The sequence below is a fragment of the Phalaenopsis equestris genome, unplaced genomic scaffold, assembly GCF_001263595.1.
Source record: "Phalaenopsis equestris unplaced genomic scaffold, ASM126359v1 Scaffold000427, whole genome shotgun sequence".
Taxonomy (NCBI): Eukaryota; Viridiplantae; Streptophyta; class Magnoliopsida; order Asparagales; family Orchidaceae; genus Phalaenopsis; species Phalaenopsis equestris.
The window spans coordinates 320,730-339,223 of NW_018164868.1; the positions used below are offsets into that span (position 1 = coordinate 320,730).

Consider the following 18,494-nt stretch of genomic DNA (forward strand, 5'->3'; position numbering starts at 1 on the left):
ATCAGCTCCAAGTTTTTGACACTATTGATCATCAGAAGGATACCCCGGAAGACATCACTTTCCTCGCAGGCAATATGTCAATCATTCAGTCCCCACTTGTAGCTCCCCCCTTTTTGGAACCTCCTATCGTGAGGTAAAGAGAGATTCTTCAGACCCCGCCTACCTTAGAACCTATCACCGATAATACAGGTGGAAATACTTCTACTGTTTCACTACTGTCTCATTAGGTCCAGAAAAATGTTAGTATTACTCAGGCTCATGAGGATCATGATGTGCAACGACCTACAACTGTCCGACCACCTTTGGAATCTACTGATCAAATGAGTCAATCATCGAATGAGAAATGACAGGTCTACACATCCAGGAGGAAGAAGAAAGATGAAAATTTACTTGAGCTCAGGAATCTGATGGATGACACTTTGGTTACTGCGGGCAATGGTACTCAACTTATTAATTTGTTAGCCGGCTCACTTCCGCGAAATAGGGGCAGGAGGACTAAAGTAAGACGTCCCTAGCACCTTTGTGCCCTTTTGTGGCTTTTGATTTTTTTTTCCTTTATGTATCTTTGCTTTATTTGAGTTTTGTGTGTCGTGTTTTCATGAGTTAGGCTTTATTTTAGGCCCTCTCATGCAACATTTCTATATTTTTTTTCCGTATTAAAATATTTGCCTTTGGGCTTTAAATATATATATATATATATATATATTGATGATATGATTTTTTACACTTCAAAGTATATGAATGTGAATGAAATGAAGTTGAATGAATTATGTATGTTTGTGTCAATTTAGTTAGATTAATTCATCTCCCACTTGGTCCGATTATGTTATTCAGGACAAGTGCTAATGAGAATTTAGTTTGATCGAATCGTCCGATTTGTTACACCGCAATTGGCCCTAAATGGGGGAGGGTCAATTGGGGTGTGACATTATAGGCTTCTACATTTGCATCTCTTGTAATTGACGATTAACAACAATGATTTATGGGTTGGAGTCACCATAGTTGAAGGACTTGGACAATTTAATGATTGGTTCGAGGTTATCGCTAAAGAATGCATCACTGCTCAAATCGAAATTGGTGGCAATTGTTTAGAATATGGAGGATGTTCATATTGGTTCTATGATGGAGATCAGTGGCAAATGGCAATGAGATTGGAATAGTAGGGAGCTTAGAAGCAGAAGAGCGAGAAGTGATTATAGTTTCTTTTAAACAGAGAGGATGGGAGAGACATAGTATAATGAGGTCTTGAGTCAATTATTTGTGGAGGTTGCCGCTCAATATGGAGAGGTGATCGTGGCTTTTGGCTATTGTGTTTGAATTTGAGTGGGAGATAGGAATATGTGACCGGCAAGCAGAACAGAGCAGCAGGCAGAGGAGTTAGAGAGGGATAGAGCTATATTTTACTCTGGAAAATAGTGTCTATGGGTTTAGTTTAAGTTTTTTTTACTTCTATTCTCTCTTATACTCACTCTTTCTTTCTCTTTCTCGCATGTACATATCGAACGGACGAAACACTACCTTAAACACACAAATTTATGGGATTGGAATATATTTTTTTTTTATAAAAAGCCCAAGGGTTGATATATTAAAGAGAAAAGATACAGATAGGTTGTATGAGTGGCACAAAAATAGGTACCCAACCCACACAGTACAACACACACAAAAAATCAAAATGAGTACATATAAAAATATGAAAAACTCAAAACCACCAGGGCTCTAAGGGTCATCCCAATTTCTAACTGAGAAAAAAAATGTGTTGTTTTCCCACTTTTCTTACTTGCATTCTTAACAAAGGGGCAGTCATCTGTATCATCACGAAAATCCTTATAACTTGAGGGGAAGACAACTGCCGACTCCCCTTGAGTATTACACACCACGTGGGCAAAGGAGGCTTTGACAGGTTCAAACGAAGATGGAAGCGCCATGAGAGTAGGAAATCCACCTGTTAGAGGATCTCAAAGGATGTTGTCGGCGAAGAACAGATTCAGCGTCGAACAGAAAGAAGCAAGCCCGAACCGAAATTGTTGGACAGGGAAGCTGCGTCGAATGGTGCGGCTAGTCTTCGTCCCCGAAATCGAAGCGAACGACTGGACTCAAAGAGACGCAGACGAACGACTGGACTCAAGTCGAGCAGACGCGAACGCATCGTCGTAGAGACGCAGACGAACCGTCGGCGTCGAAGACGAGTCGTCGAAACAGAAAAGCACGGAAGCAGACGAGGAATTCTTCGAGACATAGTCAATGGCGACGTAAATCTCCATTCAAAACATTCGAAACCCTAGCAGAGCTCTCGTTGGCCATTCGAAAAATATACATGGGATTGGAATATATATATATATATGGGATTGTAATAAATATATTAAGCAAATGGCCATTCGAAAAATATACATGGGATTGGAATATATGTATATGGGATCGTAATAAATATATTAAGCAAACTAAGCAAATGTTGAACTTATTTAAATTAATTTTAATTTATTATTATAATAATGATTTTTTGAAGTGTGTCATTTCTTGCAAAATTTGATAATTGCGCACTTTGAATTTTGTGTTATCTCTATATTCTTGAATTTGTCTCATACGATGTCCTAAGCAATGATGGTCTCTTTTACGTGTGTTTTAAATATTTTGGATGCATCATCCTAGTCCTTTTTTGCTAAATGGTTCACGATTACATGCATTTTTTGTAGTTAAGGCGTTTCAAGTAAAATTTGTGTAACATTTTTTATTGAATCATTTGCATTGCCCTTCTATAGATAGTTTTGATAAGCTGGATTTACTGGTGCAGTCTGCTTTATAAAATGGGTGACAAATTTGCATTTTCAATGTGGACAATGTATTTTGAGGTTAACCTGTGTGATATTGTGTTCGTTGTTCACCATTTTTCATTATGATTAAGTGAATTCCGCCATTCATTTTGTGAATTGGGGATGATTGAGCATTTTCTTATTGAATACTGTTTCAAGTTGGACTTACATGACACCACATCCATTGCTCACCCTTTTCATCATATTGAGCTGAGGTTTCCGTACTAGAGCTTTCTTGGTAATTTTGAATGCGTGAACATAATTTGTTTTATTAAATTGGCGTTGATTGAATAGTTTTGGTTGCAATCAAGATATGATGAGTTTGTTTTTTACAAATTTTCATCCATTATCCTTCTTCAAAATCATATTTAATTGTAATTTTTTGTGGGGTGGGTATTGACGTCAACAAAGATCTTATATTTATGTATCTTTGATATACCAATGAAACTAGTCTAGCAATGTCTTAAGGATTGTCAGCCGTAATGCCTAGGGGCTGAATATTAACCATGCATTGCCTTTTCTCAAGTATCTCAATCAATTTGGGATCAAAGGTTTTTTCCATTATTTATATCGATTCAAGTACTAGTTAAAACAATTTGTAACAATTTCCCTGATCGGCTCAAAGGCATAAAAGAAGATCAATTATTGTACCGAGAGATTAGACATGCCTGACAAGAGTTCAAAATTATTCTATGATACTATCAATCAAGTTTTAAAATTGTTTCTCTCGTTGGGCATTTCTGAGGTTTTCTGTGTTCCTTCTACATTTTTTCCTTATTCTGAAATTTAACATAAATTTAGAGTGTGATTAAATTTTATTAATTGGATAAAAACTATTTGTAAAGAAGTGTGTGGGTTTCAGATTATTTTTGTAGCTTTCTCATATTTTAGTCTCAAAATATTTTTTTTTGTAAATGTCATTAATTTCTTTTCTAAATTGAATTTCTTTCTTATCTTTAGTTTTTTATCAACAGTAGTGAATAATTGGTAAAAGCTACGAGTTTGTGACCTATGAATTTTGTGTGTTGTGTGATATTTTTGCTAATCTGCCTAGAAATTCTTATTCTTATAACATCATGATCCACCCTGATAGAGTTTTTTAATGTATAATTGAAAGGAGAAATTGTCAGAGCCAATACACACCCTGTGGATCACTTAGAAGGAGGGCACAAACTCATCCTAAGGGCGAACCTGCCCAAAATGACACATGAGTGAACTCTTCCGTCCTAAGGGAGAAATTTCCCAAAAGGACTCAGATGTGAACTTGCCAATCAGATTCATGAGCGATGAATTTGCGCGAACTTTCTGGTTCTGTGAGAACATACAATGTCTGGTTCAGGCCTGACTCTCCAACATGGCTTAAGGACTCCCAACAGAGTTCAAGGCATCTACCCATCGAGACTGGGTAGACTTACATGGCAACTAAAGTGGAATTTTCACCAGGTTCAAGGAATAGCTTATCCAAAGCCATCACCAAACTCACTGGGTTTATCCAACGGAAGCAGTTGTCTCCATTTGAAGGCTCTACTATGCCCACCAGGGAGGCCTAGTGACTCTTTTTACGACCGACTACTAGCTGAGTCTGAGTCCACATTCAGTGAATTATCCTAATTTTCTATATTATATTATATTTATCACATTTGAAGTCATTTTATAGCTCTTCCTGTGGTGTTCACCCAAGACCGTGCTTAAAAATAGGGAATTTTGGGAAAGCCAAAGACTCTAGCCTTTCTGGTATTTGGATCTATAATTCACTCTAATACACCTTGTTTATATCTCGTCTACCCTTTCTTGAGCAAGTTTAATGCATTTTCCTTCTTTGTTTATATCTCGTCTACCCTTTCTTAATTCATTTGGGCTAGTAAATTTTTTGTATAATTCTCAGACAAATCCTAATCTAATATCCATTTGGGAGCCAGTGATGTTTTTACACGACTGACTTCTAGTCTAAGCCCGAATCCTAATCTAATATCCATTTGGGAGCCAGTGATGCCTTTACACGACTGACTTCTAGTCTAAGCCCGTGTACTCAGAGCACTTAACCTTTATATCTTTTCTATTTATCATATGTACAGAATATTCTGTAGTTATTTTTGGCAGATTCGAGATCTCAGATCCTTGTTTATAAATAGGAGAAAAGGAAATCTTGGAGTGCCGTGATTTTGCTCCCGTACACTGTATTCTTGAGCTAGTTTGGTGGACTTCCCTTTTATGTTCACATGTTTTTTTTCAGCCCTTCACATTTTGTTTTGGTTTAATAAGGTTCTAGTATAACTTACAAACAGACTAGGATCCAACCGCCAAGGGAGGCATTCTATTGGGTTCTTATCAAGTTAGCCTTTTATTGTATAGAGTGGTAACGAACACAATGCATTTATCTCTGAGTAGATTTTTATTGTTTATGGCTAAGAGTTGTTACGCTCAGTTTTCAAGTAAACAATAAAATTTTACATATCGTATGAAAGGCTCCAAGTGAATAAATAATCATAAAACAAGCGTATTAATCAAACTTTATTCAAATAGCATTCTTCACAGTATTTTTTTTCTCTCATCTTAAATTGGTGCCGATTATTGTTCACGTTGAATTGATATAAGAAATCAATTTTATTAGAGGTTTTCTATGCATGATTTACAGAAACATATATGAGGAATCTATGGAATTTGACTAACTTGTTAATTTGCTTTTTCTTGTGGGATATTTGTTATTTTCCTTATTTGAATTATGTGGAATTATGTTAGCTGGATAAGGGCATACGTTCTGAGATAGTTCATTCCATACTCTCGGAGCGCGCAAATTGGCCTTTTATGGCTGCACAATCAGCAATTGATGTAAGTAGTTTCTTTATAATGCTTCTATATTCTTATCTTTAAAAAATTTCATATCAGTATGTCCTTTCCAATCATGTTTGCTACATTGTTAACAAATTAATAAATAAGTGATGTTGGAAATCTTCTATTTGTTGAAGAAAGTTGCGAGTTCTATGCCTATCTCATATAGGTAACACTGCTACAGTATAAGGTTGTGATTATATAATTTTCCAACCATGTAATCTTCAATCTTTCCCAGCAATAACAAGGAGTGAAAACTTGAATAAATGAAATAATTGCTCATATTTTTCCACCTCAACTTCAAATTTACTGGCAATAAAAAGTTGGTTTTTTCCTTTTCTCTCAAACATTATTTTCTTTTTACAGAAGTAAATTTTATATCCAGGCAATTTTCTTTTTAGCTGGAAAACGATTGCTAGACTCTTCCAATTAAAAAGATGGGTGATGAATGAAGTTATAGAGAAACAGACTCAAAGATGCAAAGAGAAGCTCCTTGGAATTAACCAGAATATTTATGTCCGCAGTAATCATAGCATTGATATCTTTTATTTTTGGGAAAAGAGATCCAAATTGATGATATTAAGCTAAAATAATCTATCATCAATTTTCCCATTCTTGAAGCAAGCATTTTTTTTTTCCGTCCTCAAAATGTATCAAATAGCAACTTAGAAGGTGCCCGATAAACCTTTATAATCATCCTTTATGTTTTTACGTCTCCAAATATCAAAGGCAATTGTATCTATCAAGTTTAGTATTAAGCTCAAAACTTTATAAAATTATTCTTTAAATATAATCACTAGCTCAACTTGATACCATACTCGGGCTCTTAGAAGGTGTTTATAAAACTGTTTTGATGGGGGGGTGGTTATCGAATATCGAGGGAAGAAAATATGCAAAGTTGATAGTGTTAACAGGATAGATGTTGCTCAGCAGCTGTCCCAACTGTAAATAGCGAGAAAAATCATTGAACAGTGAGGTACGAGCAGCGAAGAAATTCACCCCTTTATTACTGCACAAGCTGCACACACCTGCAAAAGGAATACGATATAATACTCCATAGGTAGAAATCAAAGTATATAATGTCCATAAAACTCGAACAAAATCAAAAGTCTAAAAAATAGGAAATAGTAATATATAAATAGTTTTATAGAAGAAACTCTAATTAAAATTAGAGAAAATAGGAAAGAAATCAAAAAGAAAATAAATGTAAAAATTGGAAGTCGGGGGTCTAGTTCCACTCTCCACGATCATCAGACACCCTAAATTTGTAATATTACTGTTTTGGATCGGGGATTTCACGAATCTTTAGTATTCTACGATCAGGTTCATAGAATTGCTCAATCCCTAGCTTCCACGTCATTTACCTTGCATGGCTTTTCTCTCACTATTCCACAGCCACCCATCTGTCAAATCCGCTTCCCAAATACCTTCTAGGAGCTCTAGAATAGTATCATCTGGTATCAGGTATTAATCAGGAGTAAATGAAATTGGGCAAAATTAAGGGTTTCTTTCTTTGAGTTGTTGCATTAAATTCCTCATTTTAATTGCTCAGATTCTTTTTGTTTAGTTGAATATTTAGATTAGGAATATGTATTAATAAACTACTTAAAATAGATTATACATTTTATTATGTACCTAAAATAGATTGTACAGACTATTATTTATTGCAATGAAAGCAAAGGAAAAAGACATTCAACCTATTTACTCAAAACATTGACACGGTATCAGAGCCATGTCAAATGTTCTGGCCCGAATCTTCGGTGTCTTCAAAGCTAGTCTTTGAAATCGATCTTCCGTTTTCTGACTCGGAGCTACTTCATCTTCGCTGACACCTTTGACTGCGTCTTCGACTGCAAATCGAAGAAGAGTCTAGTCCGCTCGACTTCTCGCACAGCTCGTCTACTTTGCCGACAATCTCTCCTGGACCTCTCGCTCCGTCTGCTTTGCCTGGATAACACTTCTCTTGGACTTCTCTCCTAGACATCTCACTTCGGACATCTCACTTCGTCTGCTTGTTTTGCTCGCCTGGTCTTCTCTCTTCATTTGGGCTATTCTCTCTATCGGGCTATTCTCTCTTCTGGATTGCTTCGATTGCTTCGTTTTTAATTTTTTCATTTGTTCATCTGTTTCTCGCTGCAGGCAGGACTCAACACGATGTGATCTCTCCGGGCTATTCTCTCTTCTGGATTGCTTCGATTGCTTTGTTTTTAATTTTTTCATTTGTTCATCTGTTTCTCCCTGCAGGCAGGACTCAGCACGATTTGATCTCTTCTGCCCAAATAGCGCACGATCTTGCTCCCACTCAAATAGCGCACGATCTTGCTCCCACTAAAATAGCGCACGATCTTGCTCCCACTAAAATAGCGAACAATCCTTCTCTGTTCACGTCAACCTGCCTACTCAAGTCCTTGACAATCTTTATTGTTCGTACACTGCTACAGTCACTATTTAAAATATCTTCAGAAATCTTAGCTATCAGATTCACTAGAAAGAATTATGTCGCATGAGAATTTCAGCTCAAGATGCTTTTGAAAGGGGAGTTTTAGGGTCATATTGATGGGTTATCTCCAGCACCTATAGAGCTGAAAGATCTTGGTTAATGGGAGGCAAAATATGTTTGGATTGTTTCTTGGATTTTGGGATCTATTGATGCTCATATGGTGAATAATTTACGATCTTTTGAGACACCTAAAGAAATGTGGGAATACTTGAAGCGCGTCTACAATCAAAATAGTATTGCAAGACGTTTTCAATTGAAACTTGATATGAGTAATTATAGTCAAGGTAATCTCTCAATTGAGCATTATTTTTAAATTTATGGAACGAATATTCTGGTATTATCTATGCTAAGGTATCAAAGGACAACAAGGTATTAAAGGACAACTTACCTAGTCTTCAGGCTATTCATGAAGTGAGTCGTCGCGATCAGTTTTTTATAAAACTCAAACTTGAATTGGAAGCTGCTCGGGTTGGGTTGTTGAATAGAGATCTGGTTCCTTGTTTAGATGTATGTTTCAGTGAATTACTGCGCGAGGAATAGAGATTGGCCTAGAGCATTGTATGCTTCTCTTTTAAAGACCAACATTCAGCGCCATAGAGCATTACAGGTCTCACTACCGTCTTATTTTTCCTTTCAATTTAAGTGGTACTTTTCTATCACACAAAAGACCTGAAGCATTCCTCCACTTCAACCAACCAACTTGAATTCCACTATTAACATCCCCATCTATATCACCATCGCTTTGAAAAACAGACCCGAGATATCTAAATAGTTCACACCTTTTAATAATTTGATCATCCAAAGTGTACTATACTAAAATTACATTCCATGTATTCAGTTTTAGTTCTACTCAAATGAAGGCCTTTAAACTCCAATGTAGACCTAAGTTTTTCCTGGGCTTTTTCTCTCGTCTTATCCACGAGAAGGATATCATCAGCAAAAAGCATACACCAAGGTACATCCTCCTGTAAATGTTCAGAAAGACCATCCATAACTAAAGAAAAAAGAAATGGGCTTAAAGCCGATCCTTGATGTATTGGCCAATCCTCCTTCAGTTCGAACACAAGTAACAACTCTATCATACAAATCTTTAATGACTTAAATATAAGTCATATCAACACATTTCTTCTCAATAGGTCTCCAAAGGATATCTCTTGGAACCTTATCGTAAGCTTTTTCTAAATCAATAAAAATCAAATGTAGATTCTTCTTATTATCTCTAAACTTCTCCATCAAATCTCTTAATAAATGTATAGCTTCCATAATAGACTTGCCCGACATAAATCCACATTGATTATGAGAAATCATTGTAATACATCTTAACCTATGTTCAATTACCCTCTCCCATAATTTTAAAGTATGACACATCAACTTAATTCCTCTATAATTTGCACACTCTTGTGCATCCCCTTTAATTAAATAATGTAAATTTAATTCTTAAATAATGTAAAGTTAATAGCTAAGCAAAAATTTTTAATATAAAAACTCGTCTTTATTATAAGCATCAGTTTTAGAATATACAACATCAAGAAAATTCAAATAAAAAATTAATTGACATCGAAGTGAGTACTCATTTCTTTTAATCTATAGTAAAATTTTGTTTCTTCTCGACTATTTTGTAATAGTAGTTAATGATATTTTTACAAGCGTTATTTGGTTTATATGTTATTTTTTTTATTAGTCAAATTGTTATGAATCTTATATATTATTTTCTTTATTAGTTACATTGTGATGAACACATGAATGATGTCTATTTTGACTGCTTGTATGTGCATGATTAATTATGGTTGAGTCAGTTATTTATGATTAATTAATTGACATCGAGGTGAGTACTCATTTCTTTTAATCCATAGTAATATTTTGTTTCTTCTCGACTATTTTGTAATAGTAGTTAATGATATTTGTACAAGCTTTATTTGGTTTATATGTTATTTTTTTATTAGTCAAATTGTTATGAATCTTATATATTACTTTCCTTATTAGTCACGTTGTGATGAACACATGAATGATGTCTATTTTGACTGTTTTTATGTGCATGATTAATTATGATTAAGTCGGTTATTTATGATACTAGTGAGGGAACGTTAAGGCGCCCGAGCACGTAATTGAAAAAGGGTACTGATAATGAAGTACCTTAATTGATATAATGTTTAGACGTTGCTCTTGTGACGGTTGTGCAGATATAAAATAATATAGATATGCTATTGATATAGTAGATTTATTAAATAACATCATATTTTTAAAATATCAGATGTTTATATTAATTTATTAAAAACTTAACTAGCCTATATATTATTTTGTTTTTCTTGTATTAATGTAGTTTAGGAGTTTGAATATTCACTGGGCTTTGGTTAACTCATTTTTGTTTTAAACTAACTTTTCAATTATTTTTAATTTATTAAAAGAAGAGCAATATAATAGACTATTTATAGAAGACATGAACAACCTGAAATCAGATAAATTTAATTATACTGTTTTAATTCAGTTTGATTGTGACTTTTTCATTTATTAATAGTTAGTTATAAAAATAAATATGAAAAATTTTAATTTCCAATGTCTGTTCATCTGTACCTTTCTTGGTTAGTTTTAAGCCTTGGACCGGGTTGTAACAAGAATAATACTGGAATTCGACTTCTTCTTTTTCCAAGTGAAGAGAAGGGATTTATTTATAGCCCCTAGGGGAGTGACATTTTGTTTTGGCGAATAACTTCCATAACCACACGATTGAATTACTCATATTGATTCAACTTGATCGTATGATTTTTTTTTTTATGATTGAAAGGCTTTAATGCCTCGAAATTTTGTGATCTTGGGCTCATTAGATTCCTCTCATTGAGACACTTGATTTGACTATAGGCATGTGAAATTTGGAGTTCGTTTGACCCTCCATTTAACTACTTAAATTCTCCAAATATGGTTTAGTGGCTTGATTCGGGCTTGATCGAACTCGGATTGGACTAATTTTGGTATCATTTGATTCCTCTTGCTGAGACGGTCAGTGTAACTATATGCTTTCTAAAATCAGATCTCTACATGATATTTAATTTGGATTGGAATGTTTTTTGCTAAAAAATTTTTTAGGGATTTGTGCCAAATGATAAAATTTGTTGATGACACATCTACCATGCAATCATCCTAGACTTCTTCCAACTATTTGGGACTGGTGATAAAAAAAATAACGGTCAGTGTAACTATATGCTTTCTAAAATCAGATCTCTACATGATATTTAATTTGGATTGGAATGTTTTTTGCTAAAAAAATTTTTAGGGATTTGTGCCAAATGATAAAATTTGTTGATGACACATCTATCATGCAATCATCTATTTGGGACTGGTGATAAAAAAAATTCTTCGTATGTTTGAAGAAATTCAAAGGATTTCAATGTAGCTTGTGTTAAGTGCATTTCGTGTTCTTGATTATCACTATTAAATGCAGATGGAAGAATTTTCCAAAAGTGACCTTTTCCACGAAGTGATTGAGGTGTATTCACGACCAACTAGGATTATTCGTGGAAAGAGTTTTGATGCTGATTTGGAGGTAATCGCAATTTTCATACATCATTCATACTATTTATTTTCAGTTTGTGATACCTTCAAGAAAAACAGATTCATTTACTTTAAATATTGCAGCAGAGAAAAGTTAGTCATTACGTCATAATTTTTGTCCGTCTTTTATTCCTGAATATCCATTTTAAGGGGCTTTGATCTCTGGTGCAATCCTTTTTTTAAGCTATTGGATTGCACTGGAAAGAAAACATAAGTGTGCTATGTGCGCTTCTCTCTTCATTCTGACATTAAATATTAGGATTTATATATTTGCATATGTATCACTTAAAACATTAAAACAAAATAAAAAGTAACACCTACCCTAGCATTTTCTTTCTTTAGGAAACTCAATCCTTGTCGGCCTTTTCCTAATTTGAGTCGGTCTTGTTTTCTAATTATATTTAGCCTTTTTCTTGATCCTCGTTAGTTGTTGTGCCTAATCTTCATCGACCTCTTTGTGTGATCCTAACTGACCTTTTAACCTAATTCTGGTCGATATCCTTATTGAACATCTGGTGAGATTCGGAAATAGAGTGCTAGATGATATAAATGCTGAAGTATAGGTGATAAATATGTTAAATCCTAATGTATTCAGTGCTAAGTAAATAAATTTCCGTAAAAAGGAAAAACTTCAATCTAACCTATAAACCCTTTTCACCCAATTTCTTACAAGCTTGTCGTCTTCTTGATTTTTATAACACCCAATTCTGACTAAAACATGTAAGTTGGGTTTATTTTGCAATATGCCCTATTTTTTTGTATTTCCCTGATTCTTCTGAACTAATTGTATAAAATTATATTTTGTTCCAATTTATTTAATATATTAAAGTGTATAAAAATTAACATATTTGATGTTATAAATTCTGTTAATATAATTTATTAGAATATTTTTTAATTACACTTATTTTCCACTAAATCGCCGTTTGAAAATTTAAACCACCATAGCTTATCCACTAAGCATGGCATGCAACGATGGGATGAAAGTATAGTGCAGGGATTAATTTAAGTTAATTTATGTTACACACATATGATTAAGAACATTTATATCCCTTTAATCCTCTTTAATTTTTTCTTGTACTATGGTTTGGGCATTTCGCGACTAGTGCGGGGCCAAACGGGCATAGGTGCAACGATTGGAGCTTGAAGCTCGGTTACGTCCTTGGGACTAGAATAAAATAAAGCTTTATGCATGAAAGTTTGAGAGGTAAGTTATATAATTTGGTATGTATGTATGTATATGTATATGTATATCGGAATGTCGTAGAACATTTATATCCCTTTAATCCTCTGTTTCTTCGTCTCTCTGCTTCCATATCCTCCCATATTCTCCTTCGTCGGCTCACGCTACAGTGTTTCTTACTGTGCTTTCGTCTGTTTTGTTTGTTTCGACGTTGAAAGTTTTCGCAGCTTACGTGATTCTATCGGGACGTTGTAGCAGGCGACACTGACAGCTTCAGATCTCTGCACCTTCGCCTCTCCCTGCTTCCGCGATTATATCGGGACATCGTAGCAGGTGGATATCCCTGCTCTGATGGCGCTCCCTGCTTCAGTTGAACCTGACAAAGCCTTCTTTGCCCATGTGATGGGTAATCTTCAGGTGGAGTCCGCAGTTATCTTCACCACAACCTATAAGAGTTGTCGTGATGGTATAGGTGATTGCCCTTTTGTTAATAAGACAAGTCGGAAATGTGGGAAAACAATACTATTTTTCTCTGATTTAGAAATTTCAACCCTGACAGAAAAAATGTCTCTGATTTAGAAATTTCAACCCTGACAGAAAAAAAGCAAGTTCGCTCTTATTGAAAAATTTCAATGGGGGCACCCACCTATGAAAGTTATCATAAAGAGTTTTGATGATCTCAAACTAGTAGGAAAGTGGAAAGTGTGACTCTTTGATGGGAGATAAAGTGAGACTCTTTGATGGGAGATATGTGTTGATTTAGTTAACCATGGCTGAAGACTACGCTCGAATATTCTCCAAAAAATATCTTAATATTACAGGAGAGCCAATGAAGTTTCTCAAGTGGCCTCCCGATTTTCTTTCCTGATTTTGACCCAAATCATGAATCTCTCACTGTACCGGTATGGTTTAGTTTACCTGGTCTCAAGCTGCACTTTTTTAATCATCAGTTAACCATGATTTAGGTTACCTGGTATCAATCTAACCAGGCCTTCTGTGGCCAGAGTACTTATGAAAATAGATATTGCTTTACCTGATATTATTGAAGTCTGGCTAGGCATAACTCATAATAGATATTGACAATAAATTTTCATGAAACATAAACTGTTTTATTGTACCCATTGTAAGATGTTTAGGTATACCCTTGATAAATATCACAGACTCCATAATTTGAAATCTAAAACTCAAGTGAATAAGGATGAGTCTAACCTCGTTGCTCTGGACACATCTGCTCAACCTGTGAAGGAAATTACCACAAGACAGGAGTTGGGGTCTAATTTAATTACCCCTGTGGATCCCCTTCCTGCCAATACTATTTTTGTTTCTGCGATTGATATGATGTTGGATGGCTATGCTGGGCAACCTACACCTTCAAACCTTATTGAAAAAAATATTAAAGGATCCTTACTTATAAAGCATAGTGTTTGGACCGATAATTATGAGAACCTTGCAGCTCCCCATCTTTGGGAAGTATCCGGTGCAGAGGCGACAACTCATACTTCACATATACTAGAACCTATTGTGGTTACAACGATTGGCAATCCTTCTACTACAGTTCTACCACCTCATACGAATGATCAATCTTCGGATGAGGAATAACAGGTTTACACGTCCAGGAGAAAGAAGAAAAATGGTTACCTACTTGAGCTCAGGATTCTAAAGGATAATACTTTGGTTACTTCGGGTAATGGTACACACCTCACCAATTTGTTAGCTGGCTCTCTTCCGAGAACTAGAGGCAGAGACAGGACTAAATTGGGTCGTCCCTAACTTTATTCGTGCCTTGTCGTTTTAATTTTTTGTTCTTAGATGTACCGTCTCTTTTTTTTTAGAAATTTATGTGTGGTGTACCGTATTGGTTTGGTGCCTACTTTTGGACCCACTCATGCAACCTATCTGTATTTTTTTCTCTTGAATATATTAGCCCTTGGGCTTATATATATATATACGGCGGGTAGCTCTGCTAGGGTTTCGCCCGATGGTGATTCCTTGTGTTGAATCCTTCGGCTTCACTCCATTTGCTTCGTCTTTGCAGTTTCTGGCAGAGCCTTTCTCGAACGTCACCATCCTCTTCCTGACGTAGTCTCTCGTTACCCTGATACGTGGCGGTTTGCGTCATTTGCAGTCTCTGGTCGTGGTTTTCTTACATGCAGACTTTGCATGTCGAGATGGCCTCTAGGCTCCGTGCCGACGATAACCCCGCTCGCACCCCTATTTCATGTATATTCCCATAGCAATACCACGATATTTTAGTATCGGGCATTTACACCGGATTGCTAAAAAAAAATATTCCGTAAAAATGGTAAACCTGCAATCTCTCTCTGAGGTCGAGTTCTCCACCTTAGCTTCATCCTGCCGGTTGGTCTTAGTAGGTAAGTTCCTCTATGGAAACCCCAAACTCCAGTTAATTCGAAAAGATTTTGAGCAAATGCGGCTGAAAGGAGAATGGAAAATTGGTAAACTGTACGGTAGGCATATTCTTATACAATTATCAGATGACGAATACTTCGTCTATTTGTTTGCGAGAAGACTCGTTCGAATAGATAACTGTGTGATGAAAGTTTTAAAATTGAAGGTTGATTTTGACCCTTTCACTGAACCTCCTACCATTCATGTATGGCTGCGCTTCCCGGGTCTGAAGTTTCATCTCTTCAATCACGAGCTCCTCTACTTCTTAGCTATGGTTTACGGTAAACCCCTCAAAATAGATATTCCTACAGTTAATCCGAGTCGGTCTTCTGAAGCCAGAGTTTTAATTGAACGGGACATTACTTTACCTTTTCTGGAGGAGATCTGGATTGGCTCACAACACCAGGGTTTTTGGCAGCGGGTGGAACTAGAACAGATCCCACTTTACTGTACCCACTGCCGTATGTTTGGACACTCTCACTCTCAATGTCATCATTTGCTCCCTCATTTAAAGCCTCAAAGTAAAAATGTTACTAGGCTCTCTGCCCCAACTCACACCTGTCTCTCCTCCACCCCTGAGTGCAATCTGGCTATTGAAAATTTGGTTGAAACGCTGTTAGCTCTCCCTCCCACTACAGGAGACCACCCTCCCCTGACAATACTATTTTTGTTTTTGTGTTTGCGTGTTGCCGGATGGTTCAAATGGGCTACCTACAGCTTCAATCCTTTTTGAAAATAATAGTGAAGAACCTTTACTTACAAAGGACAATGTTCTGTCCGATAATCAGGAGAGCTTTGAAGCTCCTCATCTTCAGAAAACATTAGGTGCAGAGGAGACAATTCATACTTCACATACCCTAGAACCTATCATTATTACAAAGGTTGGCAATCTTTCTACTGCGACTCTACCACCTCATCAGAACGAGCAAGTTTTTACTGTTAATCAGACGCAAGGGGCTCATCAGCTTATATATGCTCGACAATCTGTCGACCAACACACTGCTAACCTTCGGATGATGAATGACAGATTTACACATCCAGGAAGAAGAAGACGAATGACGGCCTATTCGAGCTCAGGAACTTAATAGATGATACATTGGTTACTTCGGGTAAAACACGAAACTCAAAAATTTGTTGGCTGATTTCTTTCTTAGAACTAGAGGCAGAGGCGTGACTAAATTGGGTCGTAGCTTAGTTGGCTTCCTTCCTAGAACTTGCGGAAGAGGCATGACTAAATTAGGTCGTAGCTTAGCTGGCTTCCTTCCTAGAACTAGAGGCAGAGGCATGACTAAATTGGGTCGTAGCTTAGCTGGCTTCCTTCCTAGAACTAGAGGCAGAGGCATGACTAAATTGGGTCGTAGCTTAGCTGGCTTCCTTCCTAGAACTAGAGGCAGAGGCATGACTAAATTGGGTCCTAGCTTAGCTGGCTTCCTTCTTAGAACTAGAGGCAAAGACATAACTAAATTGGGTCGTTCCTAGCTACTTGATATGCGATATGACAATTTTGGTTTTTTTTGGTTTACATGATCTTATTTTTTTTGGGACCTTTGTGTGTGTTGTACCGTGTGGGTAGAGTGGTTTTTTGCGTCCTCTTATAACTCATCTGTATTTTTTCTTTTTAATATATTAGCCATTGGGTTTTTTTAAAAAACATATATATATCTATACATACATGCATGCATACATATGTATGTATGTATGTATATGTATATGTATATGTATGTATGTATGTATGTATGTATGTATGTGCTGCAAGCCTTGGCGTGTTGGTGGCGGGGTCACTGTAAGTCCCCTCAGGTCAACTTCCTGGCTAATATAGTAGAAAGTAAAAGATAGAGATAGGTGTATGAGAGAGCCTAAAAGAAGGCCCAACTCACACAATACAACACACACAAAATCCCAAATAAAGCAAATGTACATAAAGATAAAAAATTAAAAGCCAACAACAAACGCACAAGTGCTAGGGACGTCCCACTTTAGTCCTCCATTTTCCTCTAGTTCTCGGAAGGGAGCTGGCTAACAAATTTGTAAGGGGCGTACTATTACCCGAAGTAACCAAAGTATCATTCATAAATTTCTTGAGCTTAATCCATCAGATTCCTGAACTCAAATAGGTCTCCATTCTTCTTCTTCCTCTTGGATGTGTAGACATGTCATTCCTCATCCAATGATTGACTCATCTGATCAGTAAATTCCAAAGTTGATCAGGCAGGTGTGGGCTGTTGCTCATCATGATCCCTATAAGTCTGAGTAACATTAACATTTTGCTCGATCTGATAAGGCGGTAGTGAAGCAGTAAAAGTATTGTCACTTATAATATCAGTGATAGGTTCTAGGGCAGGTGGGGTTTGAAGAATCTCCCTCGCCCCATTATAGGAGTTCCAAAAATGGGGAAGCTACAACATTGTGTGGAGACTAAATGGTTGATATATTGTCTGTAAGGATAGTGACGTCTTCAGAGATATCCTTTTGATGATCAATAGTATCAATAACTTGGAGCTGATCAGGAGATGAATTCACTATCTTTCTCGGAACACTGTACTTTTTTGGTTTGAGGTGGGGTTGTAGATGGTGGCATTGAGAACTGAAGTGGTCGAACATATGGCAGTTCGAACAATACGAAGGAAAATGTTCAATCATTGCCTTTTGTCAATATTTATGGTGTTGTGTGCCCAACCAAATTTTCTCAGAAGTGGATGAAGTGATTTCTCTTTCAATAAATGCTGCTTCAGATGGACGAGAAAGATTAAAAGTAGGAATATTCGTTTTGAGTGACTAACGATAATCTGAGGCAATAGAGTAGGATACTTTTTTATTAAAATAATGAAATTTCAGACCAGGGAGGCGACTCCAAACTGGAATGATTGGTGGTTTTATTTGTGGGTCAAAATTCACAGACCATTTCAAAATCTTCATTGCTTTGTTATCAATCCAAATTATTCTTCTAGCAAATAAACGCATGTAATCTTCTTCATTCTTAAATTAAATAAGAATGTCTTCCATCTAAAAGTCCAATTTTTCACTCTCCAACAAGGTGCATAAGCTCAAATTTCTTACGAATAAGCTTCATTTTAGGATGGTCATACAAAAATTTTCCGACCAATTTCAGACGATAGGAGGAAGCAAGTTGAATACATTCAACTTCTGTAAAAAAGATGACAGACTTTTCATTCTTCCTACCTGATTTCTTGATATGCTCTGTCGACTCAAACAAAGTAGGGAA

At 36.1% G+C, this 18,494-nt stretch overlaps 1 protein-coding gene across 1 annotated transcript in view; it reads left to right on the top strand.

Moving 5' to 3' along the window:
* Window positions 1-18,494, top strand: part of LOC110027366 (glycine--tRNA ligase, chloroplastic/mitochondrial 2) — a gene marked incomplete in the record, with an annotated part of 183,566 nt that overhangs the window by 157,359 nt on the left and 7,713 nt on the right. Inside the window, 2 exon segments of the mRNA XM_020728758.1 lie at window positions 5,547-5,636; window positions 11,573-11,674. Of these exon segments, the coding sequence (XP_020584417.1) occupies window positions 5,547-5,636; window positions 11,573-11,674 (192 nt within the window).